General features: G+C 51.4%; 1 protein-coding gene across 1 annotated transcript in view; it reads left to right on the plus strand.

The window, feature by feature from the left end:
• The window catches only part of LOC147086544 (ubiquitin-associated protein 2-like), a 149,423-nt gene that overhangs the window by 57,766 nt on the left and 76,069 nt on the right, over window positions 1-15,588 (plus strand). Inside the window, 5 exon segments of the mRNA XM_085978268.1 lie at window positions 628-670; window positions 5,275-5,394; window positions 6,189-6,319; window positions 8,650-8,709; window positions 14,508-14,560. Coding sequence (XP_085834394.1) covers window positions 628-670; window positions 5,275-5,394; window positions 6,189-6,319; window positions 8,650-8,709; window positions 14,508-14,560 — 407 coding nt within the window.

The raw sequence follows: 15,588 nt of genomic DNA on the forward strand, positions 1-15,588 counted from the left end.
ATTTGTCACACCCAGCTGTAATTATGGGTAAGGTTAGTTGGTCGATGGGCTGCACTTAAACTTATACATGTACAGGAAACTTTCTGTTACCCGGCACGGACGGGACCGACGTGGTGCCGGTTCATCATCAATTCCAGATAACCGAACGCTATAGTGAAAGATACGGAGCTCAGAGCTCCGTAAACAGCAACAAACCCTGTTGCTTAGCAACAGGTGCAGAACAATGGCCACAAGTTGCAAGCGTCTCTGTAGCTTAGCAACAGCTGCAGCCACACCCTTGCACAGCAACAAATGGAGTTAAAAAAAAAAGTAATAAAACTTACCTGAACCTACTCCTGAATTTTGCCGGTTAACCGACATTTCTGGTTATTATGGGGCCGGTTAATCGAAAGTTTCCTGTATTTACATCGTTCTCGTCTACTAAGGACCTCTAAATATCAGTCTTTCGCACACGGTTCAGCGAGAGAGACCTTTAAGCGGAGGCCTGGGAGCCGTGTGAGCCTGTGCTTCTGCAAGCATTTCCTCATCAGAGGGACAAACCCGCGCGTTTAAAAGTTGAAGCTCCTGTCTGTGAATTTCTTTGAACTGAAACCCTTTTTCCCCGCTTTTGTTTCCCCCCCCTGTCAGGCTTGGGCCGGAGAGGAGGGAGGTTTTCCGCTCAAGGAATGGGGTAAGTTGTTTTCCTCCACTCGAACTTTCAGTCTTTTTAAAAAAAAAACTCCTGACAGGAGCTGACCTGAGCAGTCGCTCGAGCCTGTTCTGCCATTCAATGAGATCATGGCTGATCATCCAAACTCAGTACCCTGTCCCTGCCTTCTCCCCATATCCCTTGATCCCTTTAGCCTTAAGAAATATATCTAACTCCTTCTTGAATATATTTAATGAATTGGCCTCAACTGCCTTCTGTGGTAGAGAATTCCACAGGTTCACCACTCTCTGGGTGAAGAAATTCCTCCTCATCTCCGTTTTAAATGACCGACCCCTTATTCTGAGACTGTGACCCCTGGTTCTGGACTCCCCCGCCATTGGGAACATCCTTCCTGCATCTGCCCTGTAAGAATTTTATATGTTTCAGTGAGATCCCCTCTCATTCTTCTAAACTCTAGAGAATATAGGCCTAGTCTACTCAATCTCTCCTCATAGGACAATCCCCCCATCCCAGGAACCAGTCTGGTGAACCTTCGTTACACTCTCTCTATGGCAAGTATATCCTTCCTTAGGTAAGGAGACCAAAACTGTACACAATACTCCAGGTGTGGTCTCACTAAGGCCCTGTGTAATTGCATTAAGACGTCTTTACTCTTATGCTGAAATCCTCTTGTAATAAAGGCCAAATACCATTTGTTTTCCTAATTGCTTGCTGTACCTGCATGTTAACTTTCAGCGATTCGTGTACAAGGACACCCAGGTCCCTCTGAACACCAACATTTCCCAGTCTCTCCTCATTTAAAAAAGACTCTTGCTTTTCTATTGTGTTGTAAATAAATAGAAGTTTGCACAGTTTGGTCCATTTGGACAGAAACGCTGTCTTAAGTTTGCAGATCTTGAAGTGTTTGTGAAATTATATTTCTGTGACGTATTGTCACTAGCACAGTCTGCCCTGCAGCATGAGGTTCAGCTGCCTCTGAACTCTCCTCCGCTACGCAAGAACTTGTGGTACTGTTGATTGCGGGTTTAGAGTGACTCCCAGACTGAGCAAAGTGAATTGTCGCTTTTCTCTGAGAGCAGTGGCCTTGCTGCGGTACAGTCCCCACAAGCTCCTTGGCAGCTTGCCTAAAGGGTAAACGAGCCAGGACAGAGGGAGCGAGTTTGAAGGCATCCCAACAGTGATTTTGCAGTCACTCCGATCCAGTGAGAAATTGCCCCCGGGTCCAGGTAATACAGGAAGAGGGTTCCTGGGGAGTAGATTGTGCTGCAGAATTTCGCAGGATTTGTCCGATGTTGCGTGCCTTTGAGCTTCATCCTGTCTGTCTTGTTCACAGGATGTGGGTAACACTGGCAAAGCTGCTCTTGAGAGGCCAGTGCGATTGTTTGTACAACGGACCGGCTTTGTGTGCCACTTCGGGGGACGCTGACGGTCAAACGAAGGCCACAGCAGGTCGGGGTGGCGGGCTTTTCCGCTCACTGAATCTGGTGCTCCGCCGCGGGTTGCCAGATTCGAGTGAGTTCGCTTTCGCAGCTTGCTGCGGTAACGTCTGAACTCCCAACATCTGATCTCCTGACTGGGTGACCCACCCTTTGGATCTCCGGATCTCCTGACTGGGTGACCCACCCTTTGGATCTCCTGACTGGATGTCCCAACCTTTGGATCTCCGGATCTCCTGACTGGATGTCCCAACCTTTGGATCTCCTGACTGGATGTCCCAACCTTTGGATCTCCTGACTGGGTGTCCCAACCTTTGGATCTCCTGACTGGATGTCCCAACCTTTGGATCTCCGGATCTCCTGACTGGATGTCCCAACCTTTGGATCTCCTGACTGGATGTCCCAACCTTTGGATCTCCTGACTGGGTGTCCCAACCTTTGGATCTCCTGACTGGATGTCCCAACCTTTGGATCTCCGGATCTCCTGACTGGATGTCCCAACCTTTGGATCTCCAGATCTCCTGACTGGATGTCCCAACCTTTGGATCTCCGGATCTCCTGACTGGGTGACCCACCCTTTGGATCTCCTGACTGGATGTCCCAACCTTTGGATCTCCGGATCTCCTGACTGGATGTCCCAACCTTTGGATCTCCTGACTGGATGTCCCAACCTTTGGATCCCCTGACTGGGTGTCCCAACCTTTGGATCTTTGGATCTCCTGACTGGATGTCCCAACCTTTGGATCTCCGGATCTCCTGACTGGATGTCCCAACCTTTGGATCTCCAGATCTCCTGACTGGATGTCCCAACCTTTGGATCTCCTGACTGGATGTCCCAACCTTTGGATCTCCTGACTGGGTGTCCCAACCTTTGGATCTCTGGATCTCCTGACTGGATGTCCCAACCTTTGGATCTCCGGATCTCCTGACTGGATGTCCCAACCTTTGGATCTCCGGATCTCCTGACTGGGTGTCCCAACCTTTTGGATCTCCTGACTGGATGTCCCAACCTTTGGATCTCCTGACTGGATGTCCCAACCTTTGGATCTCCTGACTGGATGTCCCAACCTTTGGATCTCCTGACTGGATGTCCCAACCTTTGGACCTTTGGATCTCCTGACTGGATGACCCAACCTTTGGATCTCCTGACTGGGTGTCCCAACCTTTGGATCTCCTGACTGGATGACCCAACCTTTGGATCTCCTGACTGGGTGTCCCAACCTTTGGATCTCCGGACCTCCTGACTGGATGTCCCAACCTTTGGATCTCCTGACTGGGTGTCCCAACCTTTGGATCTCCGGATCTCCTGACTGGATGTCCCAACCTTTGGATCTCCGGATCTCCTGACTGGATGTCCCAACCTTTGGATCTCCGGATCTCCTGACTGGATGTCCCAACCTTTGGATCTCCTGACTGGGTGTCCCAACCTTTGGATCTCCTGACTGGATGACCCAACCTTTGGATCTCTGGATCTCCTGACTGGATGTCCCAACCTTTGGATCTCCTGACTGGATGTCCCAACCTTTGGATCTCCTGACTGGATGTCCCACCCTTTGGATCTCCTGACTGGATGTCCCAACCTTTGGATCTCCTGACTGGATGACCCAACCTTTGGATCTCTGGATCTCCTGACTGGATGTCCCGACCTTTGGATCTCCTGACTGGATGTCCCGACCTTTGGATCTCCTGACTGGATGTCCCACCCTTTGGATCTCCTGACTGGATGTCCCACCCTTTGGATCTCCTGACTGGATGTCCCAACCTTTGGATCTCCTGACTGGATGTCCCAACCTTTGGATCTCCGGATTTCCTGACTGGATGTCCCCACCTTTGGATCTCCGGATGTCCTGACTGGATGACCCAACCTTGGGTGCCGTCACAAGGTGGCCCTTTGCGGCAGGGGACATCAAGTGGCCGGTTAGCGCTGGGAGGCTGGGTGTGGAACTGGAGCATGACCCACCGGTGGAAGGGTCAGTAACCAGAGGACAGAGACTTAAGATAATCGGCAAAAGAACCAGAGGGGAGATGAAAATTGTTTTACACAGCGAGTTATGATCTGGAACGCGCTGCCTGAAAGGGCGGTGGAAGCAGATTCAATAGTGACTTTCAAAAGGGGCTTCAGATAAATACTTGAAGGGGAGAAATTCACAGGGCTGTGGGGAAAGAGCAGGGGGGAGTGGGACTAATTGGAGGGCTCTTTCAAAGAGCCGGCACAGGCCCGATGGGCCGAATGGCCTCCTCCCGTGCTGTTAGAGTTGTCGATCAATGAGTGACCTATCCCCCAGCCCTACCATGCCCTAATGGGTGAAGGGCGCACTTTGTACAGCTCTAAGCCACAGGGACCAGGGAGGCTCCAAGTTGCACACCTGGTTAGTACTCGAACAGGTTCTCGGCCGCAGTAGAACTGGTCTTGCTGGCTGCGGTTCCCACTGCAGGGCTGCCGTGTGCTATGATTGGAAGGGCCTGTGTTGAAAACTCTGTGCGGCAGTTTTCCTGCCATCCTTGTGACGTTTCGCCCTTCACCGGCAGTTCCGTTTCCCGCGCTTCAAAGTCTGATCATTTAACATTTTCCAGCGTCACCAGTATTTTGCCCCTTTCTACCGTTCTGGTTCATCTCCTCTGCACCCTCTCCAAGGCCTTGACATCCTTCCTAAATTCTGGTGCCCAGATTGGCCACAAATTCTGACAACCTAGCTTGCAATCTGTGTTTGAGTCTCTTAACATAAGAAATAGGAGCAGGAATAGGCCACTCGGCCCCTTGAGCCTGCTCCGCCATTCAGTAAGATCGTGGCTGATCTTGGGCTTAAAGCCACTTCCCCGCCCGCTCCCCATAACCCTTCACCCCCTCATCTTGTAAAAACCTGTCTATCTCCACCTTAAATGTATTTAATGACCCAGCCTCCACGGCTCTCCGGGGCAGAGAATTCCACAGATTTACGACCCTCCTAGAGAAGAAATTCCTCCTCACCTCAGTTCTAAAAGGGCGACCCTTTATTCTGAAACTGTGCCCCCCAGTTCTAGATTCCCCCACGAGGGGAAAACATCCTCTCTGCATCTACCCTGTCGAGCCCCTCAGTATCTTATATGTTTCAATAAGATCCCCTCTCATTCTTCTAAACGCCAATGAGTATCGGCCCAACCTGCTCAGCCTCGTACTCGGACTGACCATTGTGCTCTGGTTTCTTACAGAGGGCAGATTTCAAACTGGCCTCGCAAGGCTGGTGGCTGGGGTCTGTGTGCTTCAGGGGTAATAGTTGATGCAAGGGACAAACGTGAAAGGAAAGGAGGAAGAGAGGAGCAAACGAGTGGGTCAGTTCGCCGAACGAGTCGCTTCTTAAAACAGCAACTTGCATTTAACCCGCGCCTTTAACGTAGTAAAACGTCCCAGGGCCTTTCAGCGGAGCGATTATCAAACAAAAATTTGACACCGAGCCAAGTGAGAGGACAGGCGACCAAAAGCTTGGTCAAAGAGGTGGGTTTTAAGGAGCATCTTAAAGGAGGAGAGAGAGGCAGAGAGGTTTAGGGGGGGAATTCCAGAGCTCGGGGCCCAGGCGGCTGAAGGCACGGCCGCCAATGGTGGAGCGATGGAAATCGGGGGATGCTCGAGAGGGCAGAATTGGAGGAGCGCCGAGATCTCGGAGGGTTGTGGGGCCGGAGGAGGTTACAGGAGCGATTTGAACGCCGGGACAAGAATTATAAAATCGAGGCGTTGCTGGACCGGGCGCTAATGTAGGCCAGCGAGCACAGGGAGGGGGTGAATGAGACTTGGTGCGAGTTAGGTTATGTGGGGGGGTGGGGGTGCGCAGAGCTTTGGACGCAGCCTCTTTCTTAACCCTTTAATAAATCCAATGTCTCTGCCTCGGCTGTTCCCTGTGGCAAATCAGTCCATCCGTCAGCAGACTAGAGGAAATTTCTCCTCGCGCTTGAGCCCTCCCCAAGAAAAGAGAGACTGCTCAGCATCTAGCCGTTGTATTTCACAGGCAACTTTCGTAACTGCCCCCCCCCCCCCCCCCCCCCTTGTGCGTTTGGCTCCCATTGGGATTAATTGCGGCCTGGGGCTGGGTGGGTGGGGGGGGGAGGGATTACGGGAGAGTCCGTATTAGGTGTTTCCGTTTGTATTTCAGGACGTTTAATCCCGCCGATTACACGGACCCCGCCAGCACAGACGAGTACTACGGGAACCCCAATCCGACGTGGAACAGCGCCGGCAGCTTCGAGCCGGACGACGGAACGAGTAAGCGGCTTGTGCGAGTCGGTTTTTGCGGAGTCGAGAGTTCGGCGCGTGCCAGCGAGCTCGTCCGGGCTGTGATTAAATCTCTGGCTGGCTGCTCGTGAATTTATGGGTTAACCCGTTTCAATGGGAAAATGTGTGGTGAGGATTTGTGCTGCAGCCCATAACTGTTCACGAATGGCCCCTGGCTGTGCTCTGTTCGGTTTCTCTGCTGCCTCGGAGCAGACACGTGGCCCTACCTTCCCCCCCACCATCAGCTCCCACCTGGCGAGTAAACTGTACTCTCCAGTGTGTTGATCGAACGATGCAGCACAGGAGGAGGCCATTCGGCCTGTCGTGCCTGTGCCAGCTCTTTGAAAAAGCTCTCCAATTAATCCCACTCCCCACAGCCCTGCAAATTCAAGTATTTAATAAGAATGAGGAGCAGGAGTCGGCCCCTCGAGCCTGCTCCGCCATTCAATAAGATCATGGCTGATCTTCGACCTCAGCTCCACTTTCCCGCCCGATCCCCGTACCCATTGATTCCCCGAGAGAGTCAAAATCTCTCGATCTCAGCCGTGAATATACTCAACGACTGAGCATCCGCAGCCCTCTGGGGGAGAGAATTCCAGAGATTCACCACCCTCTTGAGTGAAGAAATTCCTCCTCATCTCAGTCCTAAATGGCCGAACCCTTATCCTGAGACTGTGACCCCTGGTTCTAGACTCTCCAGCCAGGGGGAAACAGCCTCTCGGCGTCCACCCTGTCAATCCCCTTTGCAGAATCGAACAATCTTTTCCAAACCTCCCCGGGCCGGACGTCCCTGATGCCCTGGCAGCGCAGACTCTGCGGCATTTCTGTTAAGTGCCCAGAGTGTGGGCATGTGCGACTGCCTGGAGAGTGAAAGATGGTGGGGGGGGGGGGGTGTGCCCTCCGTGCTCAAGTGGCTCGATGCCCGCTGTCCCGGCTTCACCCGTGAAGTATGGGCAAGGTACCAGAGGGCTGCAGGCACCCGTGCAACTGTCCGCCCCTTCAGGAGGAGAGGGAACTGATGCGTGGGCGAGTGAGGTGGCGGGCAGCGGGCAACGAGGAACTTAGTTTGAGGTTTAAAATGTTATCCCCCCCCCCCCCCCCCCGTATTTAAAATGGCTGGTTAAATCTTGCATTGAAATGGTCAAACATTCTCGTAATGGAAATGAGTATTTTTGTGGAGAATGTTAAGCCCGTCTCCCAGGGCTCAGTAAGCGAATCGTGGAGCCGGTAACGTCGGCTGGGCTGTTCTATCTTTAACGGGCTCGGGGTCGACTGCCTTTGGAACTCCCTGGCTCAGCAGTGCGGGCACTGCTAAAATACTGCGAGCAGCGCGGTCCCTGAACCGTGCCACTACCCGAGCCTCCGGCCAGCATGCTGGCCGACTTGCATTTTACCAGGGCGTATTGGAGATTTTGGATCATTCCCCCGTTAATCGAAGCGACTAACATTTAAGCTGGACTGTCCACGTGGCCTGACCAGCGCCGTCCGTGCGGAGTGCGTAATTCAGCCCCTGCGTGCGACGTCAAGTGTTTCTAGATTTTTAATTTCCTCTACAGGAAACTTTTTTTTATCCGGGACCGGCGTGGTGCCGGTTTATCAAAAAGTCCGGATTACAGAGAGGTATAGTAAAAGGCACGAGAGCCCCGTACACAGCAACAAATCCAGGCTTCCCTGTTGCTTAGCAACAGGTGCAGGAACCCCGGCCACAAGATCCAGGTGTCCCTGTTGCTTAGCAACCGGTGCAGGAACCCCGGTTACACAGCCACAGCTCCAGGAACAGCCACTAATATGAAGTAAAACTTACCTGAACCTACTCCTGGATTTTACCGGTTAACAGAGATATCCGGTTATTTGGGTGCTGGTAAATTGAGTTTTTCCTGTATATTGCTGCACACCTTTTGTTGAAACTGTGTTATGCTGCACCGCGTTTTACAGTAGGTAGGTAGCGAGACTCCAGCAGCAGCTTGCTGGCTGGCCAGCTTGCATCTCGGAGATGACCAGATGTCCTTGGACGTTCGGCCAGCGCGAGAGAGAGTTCGCTCGCCCGGGCTGTGTCTCGCTGCTCTGAGGAAGGGCGGGAGGGCTGGCAGCTCCCGAATTTCCTGTTCCCGTAACTTCATCCCATGCTTTCAGCTGATTTAAATGTTCAGTTGATGTGTGTGTTGTTTTCAATGAATATCCACAGGTACACTGTTTATAAAGGTTAAAAAATAATAATAATATGGGGGGGCATTATTCAAATTCTGCCTCCTTCTAAAACTAACCCTGAGTTACATCAATTGTCTCTCTTTCTTTGTGTTCTTTTTGTTTCTCCCTTTTAGGGCTTCAATTCACTGGGGGCGACGGGGCTAGATGCCCTAGAAAATTTGAAACTGTGCCTGGTATGCTTAACCCTTCGACCACCGCGGATGCCTTTTTATGCGTCCCATCCTATTGCTTTGAAGTTGCTTTGACCTAACCTACCTTGTCTCAAGTTCCTTTCTACACAATCGTGCCTTTTTTTTATTATTTAACTTTAAAAAAAACAACTTTTCTTTTTATTTAAAAAAAGAAAAAACACTAATGAACTCTGTAACTTATGGAAGCGTTTTAGAAGTTGTTTCTTGGTGACATCGCAGTCTTGACGACTGTCTTTAATGAATTCTAGCTCGGGCGGGTATAGTCGAATCACAGACACGATGCGGTGTAAGGGTTAACCCAGGTGCACTCAATGTCCCCAGATAGCTCTTAATGTGTTGATGCTGTTATCTGTGGATATATTAATGTGTTAGTTCTATAGTCCCGTGCATCTTTAATGGACGCTAGAAGTTACAGTATAACGGTTATTTTGCCCTTCTGTTTGTACTCAATCATTTGACTTGGCTGTGAGTTCTGAGGCTGCGATACAATCGGAAGGGCATTCGAAGGACATGTCCCCGAACCACAAGAGTGGCTTCTTCAGTCCTTCGGAGCTTGATGATGGTGTCACAGTTGTCCTGTATGCTCTCCCTCTCCCCCCCCCTCTGTCTCTTCCTCCCCGTCTCTCCCCCCCCCCCCCCCCCGCCCCCATCCTCCCCGTCTCTCTCCCCCCGTCTCTCTTCTTCCCCCCCCCCCCCCCGCCCCGTCTCTCTTTCTCCCCCCCCCTCGCCCCGTCTCTCTTTCTCCCCCCCCCCGCCCCGTCTCTCTTTCTCCCCCCCCCGCCCCGTCTCTCTTTCTCACCCCCCGCCCCGTCTCTCTTTCTCCCCCCCCCCGTCTCTCTTTCTTCCCCCGCCCTGTCTCTCTTTCTCCTCCTCCCCCCCGCCCCGTCTCTCTTTCTCCCCCCCCCCGCCCCGTCTCTCTTTCTCCCCCCCCCCGCCCCGTCTCTCTTTCTCCCCCCCCCCGCCCCGTCTCTCTTTCTCCCCCCCCCCGCCCCGTCTCTCTTTCTCCCCCCCCCGCCCCGTCTCTCTTTCTCCCCCCCCGCCCCGTCTCTTTCTCCCCCCCGCCCCGTGTCTCTTTCTCCCCCCCCGCCCCGTCTCTCTTTCTTCCCCCCCCCCCCCGCCCCGTGTCTCTTTCTTCCCCCCCCCGCCCCGTGTCTCTTTCTCCCCCCCCTTCCCCTCCGTCTCTCTCTCTCTCTCTCTCTTTCTTTCTCTTTTCCCCCCCCCCTCTCTCTCTCTCTCTTCCCCACCCCCCCCCACCCCCGTGTCTCTCTCTCGCTCCCCTTCTCTGTGTGTGTCTCTCTCGCCACCCCTCTCTGTGTCTCGCTCTCTCTCCCCCTCCCTCCCTCTCCCATGCCTGTTTGATATAATATATACAAGACGGGTACATTCTCGGTTGCTTGTGCTGGGGAATTTCTGCCACTGACTCTTCAATCACCTGCTCGTGCCTCTCTTTGGATTCACAACTTAGGGAGGACACGGAGGAGGAGGAGAGACGTGGGGTTTGTGTTGCAGCTAAAGTTGTACTGGGCCACGCAGGCTGTGTTTCCAGGGTTGATGCCCAGTTGACTAATCTCAATTGGCCTCAATTAGCTTGGGAAGATAAACCATTGGGCAAGGTTCCTACTCCCGATTGCTGTCCAGGGATCTCTGCCGGGAAGTGTTTGTGGGTACGGGGGGAGGATGTAGTGAGAACTGGGACAAACTCAGCTGTGCAGCCCTACACAGTCAAATAGCCTCCCTGCGGAGACTCGCGCCTAAAGGACGGCCCTTTTGGATGAGGTCCTGTGGAGCTGCCGTTGTCCCTGCCAGCAAGGCTTGGTTGGGAGTGGGGTGGGAGGAAATATTTAGGGGTCGCTGGCGTGTAGCAAAGGGGTGGTCTGGGTATTAATCGCGAAATAAGTTCTGTTTCCTCTCCATCCTGACTGACACGGTGGCCCAGAAATTCGGGCCGGGGGCTTCCCGCAGGTGCAAGCCCCCGACCTGCACTTACCTCGCGCGCCGGCCGTTGAGCTGTAGGGCCCCATGGAATTCCAATCCGGGGCCTGGTCCAGCTGCCGGCGCGCAGTGCTTGTGTATCCCAGGGGCGCAGTTAGTTCGAAGCGTCCCCTGGGATCACGTGGGCCATGGAGAGCCAATCGGAGCAGCGAATGCTCCATTCATAAGTCTGACAGGAATTGCTGTCAAGACTTATAAATACTACGGCCCCAAAATAGCAGTAAACCTTCAAATAAATTTTTTTTTTTAAATCACACTTTTTAAATAAACTATAAATTATATTAAATAACTATTTTAAACAATAATTTAAATTTTTGAAAAAATAATTTTATTTTCTATCGGGGCTAAAAATAAACTTACCTTGCTTTAAAGTATTTATAAATAATAAACCTGTGGAAAAAATGTTTTAATTTTAATTAATTGACCACTTACCTTGTAAAAAGCAGGCCTTACGCCGGCTTTTTACATTTCTAACTTCTGGAGATTTACCCTCACGGAAAAACCTGTATATAAAACAAAACAAAAAAACACTAAGTACAAAGCGCACGTGTTCCACCTCTGAACCCCTTCGTTCAGGGGAACGGAAGTGCCGGTTTCCCGCGCAGGCGCAGTGCGTGCAGGAAACCGGCACCTCCTACGGGCGAGTACCCCGTGCGTACTCACCCGTGGAGACCCGAATTTCTGGGCCGTTAAATAACTTGGATAAATGCTCGGAAGGGGGCAAATTTGCACCGTTGTGGGGAAAGTGGCAGGGGACTAATTGGGAGGCTCCTTGCCATTTACTCCTTACCAGTAGTCTGGTCTGAACTGGTTAATACTCTTGCTGTCCTCTTCCCAAAAAGCTGTAGAAGCTACATCATTACATAAATTTAAAACAGAAATAGACAGTTTCCTAGAAGTAAAGGGAATTAAGGGTTACGGGGAGCGGGCAGGAATTTGGACATGAGTCTAGGTTCGGATCGGTCATGGCCCTGTGGGTAGCGGAGCGGGCCCAGGGGCCGTGTAGCCTGATCCTGCTCCTATTTCGTGTGTCTAATTCTGTTAGATTCAGGAGATGGTTCTGTGATAGTAGATTGGCGGTTAGGATCAGATCAGCCATGATCTCATTGAATGGCGGAGCAGGCTCGAGGGGCCGATTGGCCTGCTCCTGCTCCTATTTCTTATGGGCGCGATGGGCCAAACGGCCTCCCGTGCTGTTTCTCTCCGAACTGCCCGCTGAGGAAGTCCACTCAAGGGCCCTGGGGGGGGTGGGAGGTCGTCGCTCGCTCTTCAATAAATTCGTCCCCTTTCCTTGAGGGCAAACGCCCGGCCTGTGCTGGTGGTGGTCTCCTCTTCCCGCTGCCCGAAAACGCCAGCCTGCGTCAGAAACTTGATGTGCAGGGAACGCACGTCTGGTAGCACCGTGCACCCCGGCCTCTTGCCGAGGGGGTGTCTCTCCTGCCGATTTGCAATGAAACTCACCGTCTTGTATATATTATGGGACACGGCACTTGAATGCAATTCCCCTGCTGGTGTCGAGACTGCAGCTAGCCTTGTATTTGTTCCCTCCTTCCTCTCCCCCCGCCCCCCTCCCGCTCTAATTGTTTAAAGTTTGTATTTGTTAAACACTGCAAGAAGGTTATGGCAGCTTGCAGCAGCTTCAGATTAGTTCTTGACCTACGTCCAATGACCCAATTTTCTTGCAGCATTTCCTCAATTCTCCTTCAACCTTAAGATCTTTAACTTAAATTAACGTTTTAATTTAGTTCTTGCAGCCCAATGTTGAAATTTAGACGGTTCATGGGGTGAGCTGATTGAAGTTTTCAAGATATTAAGATAGGGTAGAGAGAGAGAGAAACTATTTCTGCTGGTTGGGGATTCTAGGACTAGGGGGCAGAGTCTAAAAATTAGAGCCAGATCTTTCAGGAGTGAAGTTAGGAAACACTTCTACACACAAAGGGTGGTAGAAGATTGGAACTCTCTTCCGCAAACGGCAATTGGTGCTGGGTCAATTAATTTTAAATCTGAGATTGATGGGAGTTTTGTTAACCAAAGATATTAAGGGATATGGGGCAATGGCAGGTAGATGGAGTTTAGGTCACAGATCAGCCACTGAATGGCAGAACAGGCTTGAGGGGCTGAATGGCCTCCTGTTCCTATGTTCCCACGTTCAATGCTGCAAAAAAGAAAGACTTTTTTTATAAAGCAGTAGCTGTTTGTATGGATTTTCTGTTAGCACCATGTTCCCTTCCCCTCTCTGCCTCCTGGGGCACTGTGCAGTGATGGGTGCCGGCTCCCTTGTCTTTCTCGCTCTTTTTAATCGGCACTAGGACGTCCCTGACCTCTGCTACACTGACCCGAGGGGAAAGGAAGATGAGTTGCGGGGGGGGGTGCTAAGGAGAGAGATTGAATGGAGAGCCTTTCCCGTGGGGAGGAGGGTAAGAGAACCTGAGGCCCATTTGCTTTTTCACACCTCTTTGCCACTGGCTCCAGTGCAACAGTAAAACAGGTCTGGGAGATGGAGCATTTCACCACCTCAGGACGTCCCAAAGTGCTTGACGGCCAATTACAGGAAACTTTGGTTTATCCGGAGGTTAAATCAGGAGCTGTTTCGTTTGGGTTTTTTGTTCTTTTCGTTGCTTTTTTTTTCACCAGTCAGGCTCTGCGAGGTCTCGCTGGAGCCGTTGCTAAGCTACAGAGACGCTTGCAAGGTACGGCCGACTGTTTAGAAGCTGTTGCTAAGCAACAGGGTTTGTTGCCAGATACGGAGCTCAAAATCTCCGTATGTTTCAACATTAGCGCTGGTCTGTCCGGCAGTTTTGATGGGACGGCAACAGCTCGGTCCCGTCGGTGCCGGATAGCACAAAGTTTCCTGTAAGTGCTTTTGAAGTATTGTCACTGTTGGGAAATTATTTATGCTGTAAGGCCCTGTGCTAAGTTTTTCCAATTTTTTTTTTGTAAATCTTGTGCCGGTATTGAGAACTCCCGGGACAGTTAGGTGCAGAGTAAAACTACCTGCACACCCTAACCTCAGAAAAGCGTCCCTCACTGGCACAGTGTGGCATATCCACCCCCTTCCTTATTTTCCACATTTCTGTGGCCCTTTGTGAGTAAGATTGAGTTTCACGCTGTGGGTTGAATCCCACAGGATTGAGACTTGCCCCCCCCCCCCCCAGGTTCAAATCACGCGATAGATCTAAGGAAGTGGTAGCCTAGCAATATAGGATTGTTACCAACAACTTGTATTGATGCAGACGTCTTTAACGTAGTCAAACGCTTCACAGGAGCGATTATCAAACAGAAATCTGACCCCCGAGCCACATATGGGGATATAGGGACATATGACCAAAAGCTTGGTCAAAGAGGTTGGTTTTAAGGAGCGTCTTAAAGGAGGAGAGGCGGAGAGGTTTAGGGAGGGAATTCCAGAGCTCGTGGGCCCAGGCGGCTGAAGGCACGGCCGCCAATGGTGGAGCAATGGAAATCGGGGGATGCTCGAGAGGCCAGAATTGGAGGAGCGCAGAGATCTCGGAGGGTTGTCGGGCTGGAGGAGGTTGGAGAGGTAGGGAGGGGGCGAGGAGGCCATGGAGGGATTTGAACAGGAGGATGAGAATTTGAAAATTCAGGCGTTGCTTAACCAATGTGGGTCAGCCAGCACAGTAATTCATCAACCTGCTCGATCCTTGATCAGATCTAAAACGTCTGGGGATTTTGCACTCGAGGTGTGATTCCTCAGGCAGGGATATCTGACGTCAAGAGGCTTGGCGATATTTAAAAAAAAATTAAAAATACTAAAACTCTTTCAATTGTAGGTGCTTGGCGGACCGCGACAGAGGAGTGGGGCACAGATGACTGGAGTGAAGATGTAGGTATTTAAACTGCGCAAGTGTGTTATAAAGTGGCTGTTGTGATGTGCCTTTAAGAGTTACTTTTCATGTATGTACGTTTTAAATATGAACAGTGTAAAACGTTGTTAAAAGTAAGCCGTCTCCCAAGTGAAGGTCTTAATCGCCCTCTGACTGTGACGAATGCTCCGCTGTTATTCTTAAGGCACTTGTACCTGTAGCGTTCAGGGAGTTTGGGAAATAGGCAGTGGGGTGCTGCCTTGTTCTGGACTCCGTGCCGGCCTGGAGCCAGACGAGGGGAGCGCGGCACCCTGGCTCACTCGGGCCGGCCAGGCCAAGCCAGTCCAGCGCGCTCGTTGAACTGTGGTTTTTTTTTGCGCTGAGGCGCCAACCCCGATTCCGCCTGCTCAGCCAAGAGCCGCGAGTGGATTTAGCCGCACGTCAGTTGGTACAGTAAACTCTTTCGTATCCAGCACCGACGGGACCAGGATGGTGCCGGTTGATTTGATCATTCCAGATAACGGAGAGGTATATCTACCGAGGCTATTTTTAACAAACAAAAATAAAATAAGATTTGAATGCTATTTACATAACATGACCAACTTTTTTCTGGTATAATCCTTATCTGGACATCAATTTTCAGCTTCCACTGGCCAGTGTACATTGCCCTCCAAGTAACCTATCCACACCAATGCCTTCTATATACAGGAAACTTTGTGCTATCCGGCACCGACGGCACCGAGCTGTTGCCGTCCCATCAAAAGTGCCGGACAAACCAGCGCTAATGTTGAAACGTACGGAGATTTTGAGCTCCGTATCTGGCAACAAACCCACAGCTTCTAAACAGTCGGCCGTACCTTGCAAGCGTCTCTGTAGCTTAGCAACAGCTTCAGCGAGACCTTGCAGAGCCTGACTGGTGAAAAAAAAGCAACGAAAAGAGAAAAAAAAATCCTAACGAAACGGCTCCTGATTTTTGCCGGTGGCTCGAGCATTCCGGACAGTTAACCTCCGGATAAACCAAAGTTTCCTGTAGCTTATCCGCCCTCGC

The sequence above is a fragment of the Somniosus microcephalus genome, unplaced genomic scaffold (genome assembly GCF_052327205.1).
Source record: "Somniosus microcephalus isolate GS21.2 unplaced genomic scaffold, FLI_Smic_1.0 unresolved_chr7, whole genome shotgun sequence".
Classification (NCBI taxonomy): domain Eukaryota; kingdom Metazoa; phylum Chordata; class Chondrichthyes; order Squaliformes; family Somniosidae; genus Somniosus; species Somniosus microcephalus.